We start from the raw sequence: 14715 nt of genomic DNA on the forward strand, positions 1-14715 counted from the left end.
AATTAATTAAACAACACTTACTAATTTTGTATTCTAAATGCTGTTGTTGAATTAACAATGTAACTGTCTGAAAATGGGACCTTTGGTGTTTCAAAAAAGAAACTGCCATTTGGTTTGAAATTAGTACTGTTTCCATTATTAATAAAGTTATGGTTTATTGGGGAAAAAAGATACAGTACACAGTGTTGTTAGTATGTTCACAGAGTTGTCCATCCATCAGCACAATCAGTTTTTGAACATTTCCCCCAAAAGAAACCTTGTACCTGTTACCAGTCACTCCATTTTCTCCTACCTACTGCAGCTCTAGACAGCCAACTTTTTGTCTCTATGCATCTATCTGCCTATTGTATTAGAGCTAAATTCTAAAGCATTTGGTTTGTGGAAGGCTGTGGTCTATAGTGAGAGCTGAACTTCATTTGGAGGCTTAACATAAGTTTCAGACACCATTTGAGTTCTTCCTGAACTTTAAACCAACATTGTGGCTATGCATAGACAAGTTCCAGGACAAACCTTGGGAGGGGCAGTTTGCCTGAGGAGGAGTGTGGGTGAAAGGAGATGATGGTCACCTAAAGAACTAGGGAACTTACAGGAGAGTGTCCTTCTCTAATCTGAATTACTCTTGGGGTCCTGGTATTGTTTTGTAGCCACTTTATGGCTATGACTCAGCCCCATGTGACCAGAATGTGGAAATTAGTGAACAGTATCATTAATATCATGCTGGGTGGGTTCCAACAGGCAGCCTTGCTGAGTGCAGACTCATGCCACCCAGGGACCTTATGAACATACTTGTTGTTTCTCTTTGTGATGTTAAGCTTGATCAGTGGGTTCAGGTGTGGTTGATGATCCATCATTTATAAGCTTCCCCTTTATAGAGATACCTTTATATTTTTCCCCTGGGCTTTTGCCTAAGTTTTAGCAGCCATTGGTGATCATTGCCTACATCCAATATTTCATTACAAAAAAAAAATTAGGGGTTGAAAAATGGTGATACTGCTATAATTTCTTATGCACTTATTAGTTGGAATTCTGTGAAGAAGAAATTCCCTTCATCAGCTATTTGGTTATGTATCTGAATTCTTAGTTTTTTCCTTAGAATGGTTCCTAGAAATCAAATTCCTTGGGCAGAGAGTTTCTATTCTTAAAGGCTTTTATAAATGTTGAGAAATTGTTCTTAAAGATGTGATACCTATTTACATCTCTACCATTAGTGTGTGAGTGGCATTAGTGTTTCCATTGAAAACAATGGAATAAGACCTGAGAGAGGAGCCAACCCAGTAAATGTGCTTGTCAATCAAAACTGTCACCCCCTTGACTTTCTCTGTAAGCTACTGATCATAAACCGGTATTGGTATAAATACAGTGTGACTTTGGAAATACTTTCTGTGTTTTCTAGGTTGTCTGACTTGAACATTTATTAATTTTGAAATTAGAAGGACAATTAGGATAATTTTTTTTAAAAAAGTCACTTTTGTAATTTTACTGCTCTTATTTTAACCATGTTTCAAAATATAATAACCCTCTTAGCTTGAACAGTTATACAAATCTAATTTTTTTTTTTTTCTCCTTTGCAGTGACATTACTAAGGGCAAACCTCTGGAAGCAGAGATGGCAGGGATAGAATACATGAATGATGATCCTGGCATGGTCGATGTTCTTTATGCCAAAGTCCATATGAAAGATGGCTCCAACAGGTGTGTTTCTGGATTCCTTGTTTTGATCGAGAGATGCCCCAAAGCATCTCTCAGTATTTGATTAGTTTTGATTCCTTTTTTTTGGGAATCTTATTATTGGAAAGAGTATGTAAATTTTTCTTCTTTTTAGTAGTAAGTTAATAGAAAGAAGAATTGGTTGTAGGAAAAAAGTGTCCAATCTTTAGTCTGGTAACTATTGAGCATTTTGGATGATGGCTGTTGGTGGTAATGATCGAATTTTCATAGAAATCAGTGCTTCTTTCATGTTTCTTATGGTAGTAGGAGGCAAGAAGGTTGACAATTTAGTAGTTTCAAAAGTAATAGAATGTAGATCTGGTGAATACCAGGGCAAAATAGGAATAACTGTACCAACTTCATAAGATTATGAGTATTAAATTAATGTACATAAAATGCTTTAGTACAATGCTTGGCACATACTAACATCATCAAAACATGCTTACTGTTTTTTTAATTTTTGTTATTACCATCTCTAGATCCATCCTAAGAATTGGCAGTCTGCAACCCAAACTGCCTCTGAGACTAGCCTAGGCATCCAGAGCCATTTCTAACATTAATGCCATTTTTCAGTTGACTCAAGGCCTTTGCTAGCAGAGGAACCCACCTTGAATTGGGAGGTTTTGTGTGATCTTTTCATTTGGGGCAAGATAGAACAGGGCTCACACTGAAACAGAAACCCTCTAGAGAAAATCTGAATCTCTAGGCAGATTCATTTAACCCCCAAATGAATTCATTTGCTTTCCAAGAAGATCTCTTAAAATAGTTCTCTTACTTCAATTGGAATTGATTATCTCAATTATCTCTTGTTCTAATGAGAGTGAGTTTTGAGGGGAAGAGAGGGAAAAATGATATAGAACTAAAATTTAAAGAATTAATCCATTGAAATATAATAGTAATAAACATATTTCTTGTTTACATAAATAGTATATTAATGTTTCTGGGTTCTGAACCAGATTCTGGCTCCCCCCCCATACTTAGCGTGTGCCTAAAACAACATATTAATGACCCTGCCATAAAAACCAGGGGCATGTTGTTCCTTGACAGAAGGTCATCCCAAAACATTTATTCTAGGTTAGAATTTGATATCTAATGGATCATTTACTTTTGAGTTCTAAGTCATAATTATATAAATGCCTTTACCATGTTTTATGTATGGGGTAGATTACTTTTCAACTTCATAAAAAGAAACAATGAATGATCTAAGGTAGCAATTCTCAAACTTTTTGGTCTTGGTATCCCTTTATAGTCTTAAAAATTACTGATCCCAGAGAGCTTTTGTTTAGATTATTATATTTATCCATTTTTATCTTATTGGAAATTAAAACTGAGACATTTAAGAGTTCATTCATTGAAAGCTAATAGTAGTAAGCACATTTCTTGTTTTCATAAATAACATATTTCTCATGAAAATTATTTTCCAAACCAAAAGAGAGTTAAGTGAGAAGGTAGACATTGTTTTACATTTTTGTAAATGTCTTTAATGACTGACTTAATAGAAGACAGTTGGATTCTCATGTCAGATTCATCATTCAGTCTCTCTTGTTATGTTGTTTTGATTCAAGTATATAAAAAAATTTAGTATCACATAGACATGTAGTAGGAAAAGAGAGGAGTATTTTAATGACCTTTTCAGATAATTGTGGATATTCTTTGATGTTACTCTAAAACTTGATGCAGTTTCTTAAAGGTTAGCTGTAATGTGGAATCTGAAACCATATCAGTGACTATTTCATTCTCTGTTTTTCTAAAACCTGTTGGTTTAGCTTGCATTTTGACTGAATCTTTTCACCCAAGCATGATTTTGTAAGATTGGTCATTTGGAAAGTATTAGTTAAATGAATTATCCAGATCTTCCAAATGTTGATACATTTCATTGTGCAATATAAAAATAAATACATTAATACGGTGAAACCTGTAAGAGCTGGAACTCGACGGAACTACCATGTTTTTCTGAGTCTCGAAAGTTTTCCAAAAAAAAAAGGTTTTCTGCCTTTGACATGGTGCAGTCTTACCACTCTTGTATTGCTCGCTGTAGAAAATATTTAGTGGAAAATATTTGCCTTATCCTTCTCTGGCAGGTTTCTGTCTTACACAAGTTCTGGTTTTTGCAGGTTTTACTATTTGACCACCAAGCTCTTTATAAAACCTTTAAGTATTGGGAAACCGTTAGGCTCATGGTAGATACAAGTTTTCAAAAATTCTAATTTTCACTTAAGACCTCGAATTTTGTTATTGGCAAAAAATACTGATGCAAAAAGGACATGGAGGCAGCATCTTCTAACCTGCTTTTACGAGGGAGAGGCAGACTCACCATCAGCAGCCCAAGGCTTATTCCTCTGAGGACAGACATACTACCACCCTCCAGCCTTTATACCAACTCAGATACCAACAGTACCTCCTATGACACACACTTCTCTGCTGGGTTAAATATTTTGTTTCAGTGACTACACAGCACTCACAAACAATACTCATGATTATGGGGTTTATAGGGAAGTAACAGGCTACAATTCAAGTTGAGGAACATGCATGGGATACAGTTCTTGGATTAGGACAGTATGTCCTCAGGCATGCCTCTCTAGCCTTTGGTCTCTTGGCTTGGCCTCTGTCTGCTCAGGCAAGTGTTACAAAGTTCTTCTAGTTCTGCCTATAGGTGTATCTAGGTGCACCCCACTCAGCCAGCAAGGCTCCTGCCCGAAGGCACTCAGCTTTCTCACTCTGTAGCCCAGCAAGTCTGCCACTCTGTCTTGTGCCTCTTGGTTCCTCAGCCAGTCTTCTCCACTGTCTTTCTGCAAAGGCGATGATCCATTGCAGGGATCTGGGGTGCCAGGACATACTCTACTCCACCTCTTGTACTACTCTTTCTCTCTTTTTTTTTCCCCCTGTGAATTATTTTATTTTTTTATTTATATTTTTGAAGGGTTCCCTCCCCATCTCTTTCCTCCCACTCCTGGTAACCAACAAAGAAAGATCCTTCCATATATAAACCTTTGCTTAATTTTTTTTTAAAATTATTTTTATTTTTGCAGTTGCGAAAGGGCAGGGAGGCCGCATCTTCTGACCTCCTCTAACCACACAAGAGGAAGACAGAATCACTATCAGTAGCCCAAGGCCCATTACTGTGAGGCCAGACATGCTACCTCCCTCCAGCCCTTTCACCAACGCTGACACCACCCGTGCCTCCCCAGCACTTACCACCTTTCTGCTGGGTTCGATAATTCACTGCAGTGGCCACACAGAACTCACAGATTATGGGGTTTATTAGGGAAGCACCAGGTTACAATTCAAGTTCAGGAAAAATGCTCAGTCTCTCTCAGCCCTCTGTCTCTCAGCCAACAGTCTCTCACAGTCTCTCTCCCAACAGTGCATGCCTCTTGGTGTCTCACTCAGCACTACGTGTCTCTTGCGTCTCTTTCCCAGCAGTGCATGTTTCTCAGGACCGCGTGTCTCTTTCAGCAGCACGTCCTTCTCAGTCAGCCGTCAGAGAGACTTCTGCCTCTAGGAGGCCTCCTTTTGAGTCTGGCAGAGTGGCCAAACTAGCCAATCATAACATCAGAATTCTAAGCACATGAGAGACAGCGAACTTCCCAGAACATTACTTTGTGCTGATCCCAACAGAAATACCCCAGGTGGATGATTTTAACAATCAGAAGCTACTCAGTTTCTCACAGCAAATTCCGCCATGGAGTTTACAAAGACTTATGGCTAGAAAAGCCATATCAGGTAATTTACTACACCACAGCAGTGTTTCCTCCCCTCCCCTTCTACCTCTGGTAAGCAACAAAGAAAGTTTCCTTCCATATATAAACCTTTCCATGACTTTCTAAAATAGTGAATTAATACAATTTTGTCCTTCTGTGACTGACTTACTTCACTCAGCATAATGTCCTCCAAGTTCATCCACGTTATGCAGTGTTCTGTAGACTCTACCTATTGTTTAGTGTTGCATAGTATTCCATTGTGTGGTTCCAGAGTTTGGTTATCCATTCTTCTGTTGATGGGCATCTACATTGTTTCCATCTTTTTGCTATTGTACATAGTGCTGCAATGAACATGGGTGTGCATATATCTATTCTTGTCCTGGGTCTCACTTCTTTAGGATTTTGTTGTTGTTGTTAGGTGCTGTCCAGTTGTCTCCAACTCATAGCAACCCTATGCAAATCAGAAAGAAACCCTTTCTGGACCTATGCCAGTCTCATGATCCTTGCTATAACTGAGTCCATCGTTGTAGCCACTGTGTCAATCCATCTCGTTGAGGGCTTCCACTTCTTTGTTGACTCTCCACTTTACCAAGCATGATATACTTCTCCAGAGAATGGTTCCTTCTGACAGCATGACCAAAGTAGGTGAGACCAAGTCTGGCCGTTCTCGCTTCCAAGGAGGATTCCTGCTGCACTTCATCCAGGGCAGATTTTTTTAGTCCTTTTAGCAGATCATTCTTCTTAGCATTCTTCTCCAACACCACAGCTCAAAGGCATCAACTCTTTTTTGGTCTTCCGTGTTCATTGTCCAGCTCTCACATGCATAAGAGGCGATTGAAAATATCATGGCTTGGGTTAGGCACACCTTAGTCTTCAGGTAGACATTTTTGCTCTTTGTCACTTGAAAAAGTTCCTTTGCAGCAGATTTTCCCAATGCAGTATGTCATCTGATGTCTTGACTGCTGCTTCCATTGGTGTTGATTGTTGAACCAAGTAATATGAAATCTTTGACAACTTAAGTCTTTTCTCCATCCACTGTGAAGCTGTTTATTGGATCAGTTGTGAGGATTTTTGTTTTCTTTATATTGAGGTGTAATCCATATTGGTCTTGCAAAATTCTATCATGTGTTCTCCAGCATTATTTCTATCACCGAGGCCATATTTTTCAACTACCAGTAACTCTTCTTTGTTTCCAACTTTTGCATTGCAGTCACCAGTGATAATCACACATCTTGATTGCATGTTCAGTCCATTTCAGACTGCAGAAGTTGGTAGAAGTCTTCAATATCTTCATCTTTGGCTTTGGCGGTTGGTGCCTAAATTTGGATAATAGTAGTATTAACTGGTCTTCCTTGTAGGTGTATGGATATTATCCTATCACTAATAGTGTTGTACTTCAGGACAGATCTTGAAACAGTCTCTGTGATGATAAATACCACACCATTCCTCTTCAATTTGTCATTCCCAGCATAGTAGATAATATGGTTGTCTGATTCCAAATGGCCAGAACAGTCTATTTCAGCTCACTAATGCCTAGGATATTGATCTTTATGCATTCCATTTAATTTTTGATAACTTCCAATTTTCCTAGATTCATACTTCATACATTCCATGTTCCAATTATTAATGGATGTTTGCATCTGTTTCTACTCGTTTTGAGTTGTGCCACATCAGCCAACAGAGGTCCCAAAAACTTTACTCTATCCATATCATTAAGGTCGTCTGTACTCTGAGGAGTCAGCTCTTCCCCAGTCAAATTTTGAGTGCCTTCTGACTAGATGGGGTCATCTTCCTGTACTATATTGGACAGTGTTTCAGGGCTATTCATAAAGTTTTCTAGTAATATATAAGACAGTGTTTCACTGCTATTCATAAGGTTTTCACTGGCTCTTTGTTTGAGAAGTGGATGGCCTCTTCCTTCTTCCAAGTCTGGATGGCCTCTTCCTTCTTCCAAGTCTGTCTTAGCCTGGAAGCTCCACTGAATCCTATCCACCGTGGGTAACCCTGCTGGCATTTTGCAACATTGGTGTCATAGCCTCCAGCCTCATAGCAACATGTAAGCCACGGAAGGAAGATTGAGCAACGTACTTCCGTAGAGATACTGTCTTGAAAACCCAAGGAGGGGTTGCTATGAGTTGAATCGACTCAGTAGCAGTGCGTTTGGTTTTATACTGCTTTCTACAGTGGTTGTATCATTTTACAGTCCCACCAGCAGTGCATGAGAGTCCCAATCTCTCCACATCCTTGCCAACATTTGTTATTTTCTGTCTTGTTGAACTTTGCTATTAGTGCTGGGCCAGATGGTATCTCATTGTTGTTTTGACTTTCATCTCTCTAAAGGAAGGTTGGGCAATCCTACTTCTGTAGTGATACTGCCTCGGAAACCCAAGGAGGGGTCGCTATGAGTCGGGGCCGACTCGATGGCAAATAACAACAACAAGAAGAAGAAAGGAGCTCTGGTAGTGTAGTGCCTAAAGCACTTGACTGCTAACCAGAAGGCTGGTGGTTCAAACCCTCCAGCCACTCCTTGGAAAGAAGATGGGGCAATCTACTTCCATAGTGATACTGCCTCAGAAACCCAAGGAGGGGTCGCTATGAGTCAGGTCTGACTCAATGGTACATAACAACAACAACAATGGCTAACGATCATGAACATTTCTTAATGTGTTTGTTGGCTGCCTGAATATCCTCTTTGGTGAAGTGTCTATCATGTCTTCTGGCCATTTTTAAAGTGGATTGTTTGTCTTTTTGTTGTTGAGGTGTTGCAGTTTTCTAAAAATTTTAGAGATAAATCCCTTGTCAGGTATGTCATTGCTGAATATTTTCCCCAAATCTGTAGGTTATCTTTTGACTCTTTTGGAGAAATCTTTGGAAGCACATAAAAATTTCATTTGTGGAGGGTCCCATTCATCTAGCTTATCTGGTGTTTGTGCATTTTGGGTTATGCTTGACAGTCTGTTTTTGCCATAAATTAGGGCCCCTAAATTTGCCCCTTGAGAAACTTTATGTTTTTAGGTTTCACATTTAAGTCTTTGATCCATCTGGAGTTAGTTTTTGTATGTGGTGTTAGTTATGGATCTTGTTTCATTTTTCTGCAAATGGATAGCCAGTTTTTCCAGCACCATCTCTTGATGAGACCATCTCTTGCCCATTTAATGGATTTCAGCCCTTTGTCAAAGATCAGCTGCCCATAGGTCGATGGATTTATTTCTGGGTTCTCAATTCTGTTCCACTGGTCTGTGTGTCTGTCGTTGCACCCATACCAGGCAGTTTTGACTACTGTGGCTGTATATTAGGTTTTGAGGTCTGGAAGTATGAGACCTACTTTGTTCTTCTTCAGTAGTCCTTTGCTTATCTGAGGTCTCTTTCCTTTCTATATGAAATTGGTGATTTGGTTTTTCCGTACCCTTAAAGAATGTTGATGGGATCTGGATTGGGATTGCATTGAATGTATAGATTTCTTTGGGTAGTTGTGGCGTAGTAAATTACACAATGTGGCTTTTCTAGCCATAAGTCTTTGTAAACCCCATGGTGGAATTTGCCATGAGCAACTGAGTAGCTTCTGATTGTTAAAGTTATCCACCTGGGGTATTTCTGTTGAGGGTGGCATGAAGCAATCTTCTGGGAAGTTCTTTCTCAGGTGTATAGAATTCTGATGTTGGGATTAGTTGGTTTGGGCCACTCTGCCAGGCTCAAAAGGAGCCCTTCTAGAGGCAGAAGGAGTCTCTCTGACTGCTGGCTGAGGAAGATATGCTGCTGAGAGAAACATGCTCCTGAAAGACACACACTTGCTGAGAGAGAGACACGAGAGACACACACTACTGAGAGAGAGACAAAAGAGGCACACGCTGCTGAGAGAGAGATGTTTGTGACACGCACTGCTTAGAGTCTGCCAGCTGCTAAGTGAGATGGCGGGCTGCGAGAGACTGAGTGCATTTCTGAACTTGAATTTTAGCCTGTTGCTTCCCTAATAAACCCCATAATCTGTGAGTTCTATGTGGCCACTGCAGTGAATTAACGAACCTAGCAGAGAGGTGGTAGGTGCTGTGGGAGGAACTGTTGGTGTCAGGGTTTTTGAAAGGGTTGGCGGGAAGCAGCATGTCTAGCCTCTCAGGAATAGGCCTTGGGTTACTGATGGTGATTCTGTCTTCCTCATGTGCAGTTAGAGGAGGTCAGAAGATGCAGCCTCCCTGCCCCTTTGGCAGTAGTATTGGTATTTTCACAATGTTCAGTCTTTGTATCCATGAGCATGGTATGTTTTTCCATTTATGTAGATCTTTTATGGTTTCTTAAAGTGTAATCTTTTTTTTCTTTGTACAGGTCTTTTGTGTTCCTGGTAATATTTATTCCCAAGTATTTTGTTTTGTTGGTCACTATTGTAAATGGTATTGATTTCCTCATTTCCTTTTCAGCAATCTTTTTGCTGATGTAGAGGAATCCAACTGATTTTTGTATGTTCATCTTATATCCTACCACTATGCTAAATCTCTCAATTAGTTCCAGTAGTTTTCTTGCTGAGTCTCTTGGTTTTTCTAGGTATAGGATCATATCATCAGCAAATAGGGATGGTTTGACTTCTTCCTTACCAATTTGGATGCCTTTGATTTTCCTTTCTGTGTTAGTTTAGGTAAGTAATATGTTTCTAGAAATTTGTCAGTTTTCTTCTAGATTTTCAAATTTGTTGGAGTATTATTCTTTGTAGTATCCTGATAATTATCCTTTTTATTTTAGTTGGTTCTCTTGTGACGTTGTGCAGTTCATTTCTTATTTGTGTTATTTGTATTCTCTCCTTCTTTCTTCCTTTGTTAAATTTGCCAGTGGTTTGTCAATTTTATTAATCTTTTAGAGAAACCAACTTCTAGGTTTCTTTTTTTTTTTGCTACTCTTTTTCTAATTGTTAGAGATGTTGGGTTCAGGTGTTGATTTTGGCTTTTTTCTTTTTTGATGTTTGCATTTATTGCTATAAGTTGGCTTCTAATCACTAATCACTTTTGCTGTGTCCCAGAGATTTTGGTATGTTGTGTTTTCATTCTTGTTTGATTCAAGGAATTTTTTAATTTAATTTTTTATTTCTTCTGTTACTGAGTTGTTTTCAAGGAGGGTGTTATTCAGTTTCCATGTGTTTGCTCTTTTTCCATTGATCTTCCTATTGTTGATTTCTGATTTTATAGCATTGTGATCTGAGAAGATAGTGTTTTTAAATTTTTTAAGGCTTGCTTTGTGGCCTAACATATGATCTATCCTGGAGAATGTTCCATATACACTGGAAAAGAATGTATATTGTGCTGTTGTTGGGTGAAGTGCTCTGTAGATGTCTATAAGGTCAAGTTGGTGCATTGTGTTGTTTTGTTCTTCGGCATCTTTGTTGAGTTTCTTTCCAATTGTTCTGTCTCTGATTGAAAGTGATATATTAAAATCTCCTACTATGACTATGGCATCATCTATTTGCCTTTTCAGTTGTGTTAAAGTCTGATTTTTGTATTTTGGGGCTCTTTCATTGGGTCCAAAGTTATTTATTATGGTTATGTCCTCTTGTTCAATCGATCCTTTAATCGTTATTTAGTTTCCTTCCTTGTCTCTTATGGTGGTTTTTGTCTTAAAGTCAGTTTTATCAGAAATTAATACTGCCACTCTTTTATGCTTGATATATCTTTTTCCAACCTTTGCTTTTTAGCCTATTTTTGTCTTTCTCTCTAAGATGTGTCACTTGTAGACACCATATTGATGGGTCATGTTTTCTTATCCAATCTGCAGCCCTCCGTCTCTTGAGTGGTGCATTTAATCCGTTGACATTCAGTGTAATTATCGACAAGAATGAATTTGTTGCTGTTATTTTGTTATTTTTTTTTTTTTTGTGGTATTACTGATTTCTTTGTTTCATATAATTATCTGTACTGAGCTCATTTTGTTTATGAATTGTATTATCATTTCCTTTGTTGCTATTGTTTCAATATTTGCTAAATATTTGTGCTTGTCCTCTTTCTCATTTTGATGTGAAGGTTTATTGCTTTTCTTTGAGGTTACCCTGTATAATTTTCTTTCCAAGTTTAGAACAGTCCATTCTATGTTGCAATTATCTTGACTTCTTTACCATTTAGAAGTTCTGTAGCTACATCATTTTTTTCCCTCTTGGTGTGTAGTTGTCCTTATTTGCCAGTTGATTTCTCTGGTTCCCTGTTTACAATCTTGTAAGCTAATTTTACTTTGGATACTTTTGTACCTGTGTTGGTTTCTGGGTTATATCATCATGCCTGTTAATAGTCAGTTGTTGTTTGCTGTTGTAGGTTTCTTGTCCAAAGTACTCCCTTTAACATCTCTTGTAAGGTTGGTCCGGTTTTAACAAATTCTCTTAATTTCTGCTTATCTAGAAATGTCCTAATTTCATCATCATCATATTTGAGAGACAGTTTTGCTGGGTATATAATTCTTGATTGGAAATTTTTTTCTTTTAAGGTTTTATATATACCATCCCATTGCCTTCTTACCTGCATGGTTTCTGCCAAGAAATCATAGCTTAGTCTTACTGGTTGTCCTTTGTAGGTAACTTTTCCTTTTTCCTGTGCCACTCTCAGGATTCTTTTCTTTGGTTTTGGTGAGTTTGAGAATGATGTCTTGGTGATTTTCTTTTGGAGTGTATCCTGTGTGGGGTTTGTTGGACTTCTTGAACGGATATATTCTTGTCTTTCATCATATTGGAAAATACTTTCCAACAAATCTTTGACAATTTTCTCTGTGCTTTAATTGTCTCTTCCTGTTCTGGAATTCTAATTACATGTATGTTATTCCTCTTGATGGTATCCCACATAAATCTTAGGGTTTCTTCATTTTATTTTTATCTTTTTTTCTGATCGATCTCTTTCCAAAGAGGTATTGAGGTATTTGTCTTCAATCTCACTAATTCTGTCTTCCAGTGATTTGATTCTACTCCTTTGCCCATTCAATATGTTGTCTATTTATGAAAATTTAGTATTAATCTTCTGGATTTCTATCTATAGATTTTGTATCATTTCTAATTTTTCATTTGTTTTGTCATCTTGTTTTTGTATTGTCTTCTGAAATTGTTCTAGGGTTTTTTCTGTGTTTTCTGTAATTTTGTCAGTGTTTTCCTTAATCTGTTCTTTTTGAATTCTTTATCAGGGAGTTCCGATGCTGCTTCTTACTCAAGGATGTATTCTCAGTCTGTATCCTGGTCCCTTGTTCCTTCTGCTTTATTGTGCTTCTTTGTATGGACTGTGATGCTCTGTTGTCTCTAAGACATTGTGGCACTGTTGTATTTATATTTAGTTGGTGATTGTATGTTGGAGTGATTCACCCAAGATTTTTGTTTTATTTGTTTGTATCTGACTAAGCACAGGGTAATGTGCTTCTCTATTCACTTGTTGGTAGCACTTATGCACTTACCACCTGTCTCCTGTTGGGTATAATACAGAATGAGAGTAGGTACACAGATCTCTGCTAACTGTTGTCTATATGTGAAGAGCAGTTAAGGGTGAATCAGGCTCATGTTGGCTGTCATGTATCATTGGCCAGTTGGTACAGAAGCAAGTGGTGGCCCTCACTCAGTAGGTGGGGCTACAAGGGGTGCAAGTATGGTTGGGTCATATGTGCATGGTTGCAGTCTCTCACTCAGATAAAAACAACAAGAAAAAAAAAAAAAAAGTAAATATGAGCTCAAAAAAAACCACACACCACATAAACACACAAGAACAATCACCAAAAAGAAAAAAAAGAGGATAGGCGATACGTGAGATGAAATATTTAAAGAAATACTTTAAAAAGACAAGAGAAATATAAATAGAGAATGTTGTCATTGTTGTTGTTGTTATGTGCTGTTAAGTTGAACCCGACTCATAGCGACCCCTCCTTGGATTTCTGAGGAGTTTACTATGGTTTACTTGGGTTTCCTATGGAAGTAGATTGCCCAGCCTTCCTTCCGAGGAGTGGCTGGTGGGTTTGGATCACCAGCCTTCTGGTTAGCAGTCAAGTGCCTTATGCACTATGCTACCAGAGTTCCTATAAATAGAGAAAGAGGGGGAAAATAACCCCACAATATCTGGAGAGGGAGGAATAAGAGAAAAGAGCTAGAGTAAGAGAATAATGGGGAAAATGCAAAAAGAAAAACACGGGATGGGAAGAACCACAAGAAAAACAAAAAAGGGAACCAGGAAGAGGGAAGAGAGGAAAAATCCCAAAACTAGAACCTTTCCAATCATAAGCGTCTGGTATGTCCATGCTGTCCTCATCAAGGGGAACCTATTCTTGGGTCCCTGGAATCTAAACAAGGATGCTGTCGCTTTCAGTATCCAAAATGGCCACTGCTTGTAAATGTTCAAAATGGCTGTGCCCTCCTGACAGCCAAAAGCTACAGCTTGGTTTGTCTCCTTCTTTGCTGTTTCCCTTTTTAGTCATCAGCTACCAGTGGAGTCGTCCATGCAGCCCCTGGCAAGCAGGGCCAATTTTTATGTTAATTCTCAGGTCCTAACACCACTTGGACCTAACACCACTTGGCAGTCCTACTTGGTCCTAACACCACTTGGCAATCCTACTTGCGTAGTGATACTGCCTCGGAAACCCAAGGAAGGGTTGCTATGAGTCGGGGGGTGACTCGACGGCAAATAACACCACCACCACCACCACCACCACTTGGAAATATTCCCACTGTCTGTGCCATCAGGATAGCTGACAATCTGCAGCTCTTTAGTCTCCTTATTCACTGTTTTCATTCAGGTTATTCAGCTAGCTGGTGTTTAATCTACTTCTGTATCCTTCCTTTCAAAGCTTAGGGCTCGAGGATTATCTTCTGTATCTGTGTCAATTAGTTTCTCTTCTTTTTTTTTTTTTTTTGTTGAAGAGGGTCTGTATAGCTTGTCTGCCTATTCTGCTATCTTACCAAAAGTCCTTGTTCTTCTCTCGATGGTAGTGAGATTCCCCCTTTATGCCTGTAGGAAGGCTCATTTTGCTTAGCAGAATGACAAACCTAACCAATCCCCACATTAGAGTTCCATACAACTTATTTACATGGCTCCACCCAGTAATCTGGTAGCCAAAAAGACTGGTTAGAAGAGACATACCAAGTAATTCACTACACTGCCACAACTGATGATCATTTACCTTGAAGGTTTTTTTTTTTTTGAGAAAATGTCTGATAAATACCCAGATCTAACCATAATTTTTCTGTCACTTATTTTTTCCAGTAAAAATGGTATTCCAGGAAAAAAGAGGCTAGTTCAGGTCACAACTAAACTAATACTTCTTTGGAAAGGGATCAATCAGAAAAAAAATCAAAACAAAATGAAGAAAGCCTAAGG

General features: G+C 38.5%; 1 protein-coding gene across 1 annotated transcript in view; it reads left to right on the top strand.

Moving 5' to 3' along the window:
* ASCC1 (activating signal cointegrator 1 complex subunit 1) overlaps positions 1–14715 on the top strand; it is a 220346-nt gene that overhangs the window by 95118 nt on the left and 110513 nt on the right. Inside the window, exon 6 of the mRNA XM_007940643.2 lies at positions 1572–1691. Coding sequence (XP_007938834.1) covers positions 1572–1691 — 120 coding nt within the window. The remainder of the gene's footprint in view (positions 1–1571; positions 1692–14715) is intronic.

Source organism: Orycteropus afer, unplaced genomic scaffold, assembly GCF_000298275.1.
Source record: "Orycteropus afer afer isolate SDZICR_OR568_19922 unplaced genomic scaffold, OryAfe1.0 scaffold00070, whole genome shotgun sequence".
NCBI classification, from domain to species: Eukaryota; Metazoa; Chordata; class Mammalia; order Tubulidentata; family Orycteropodidae; genus Orycteropus; species Orycteropus afer.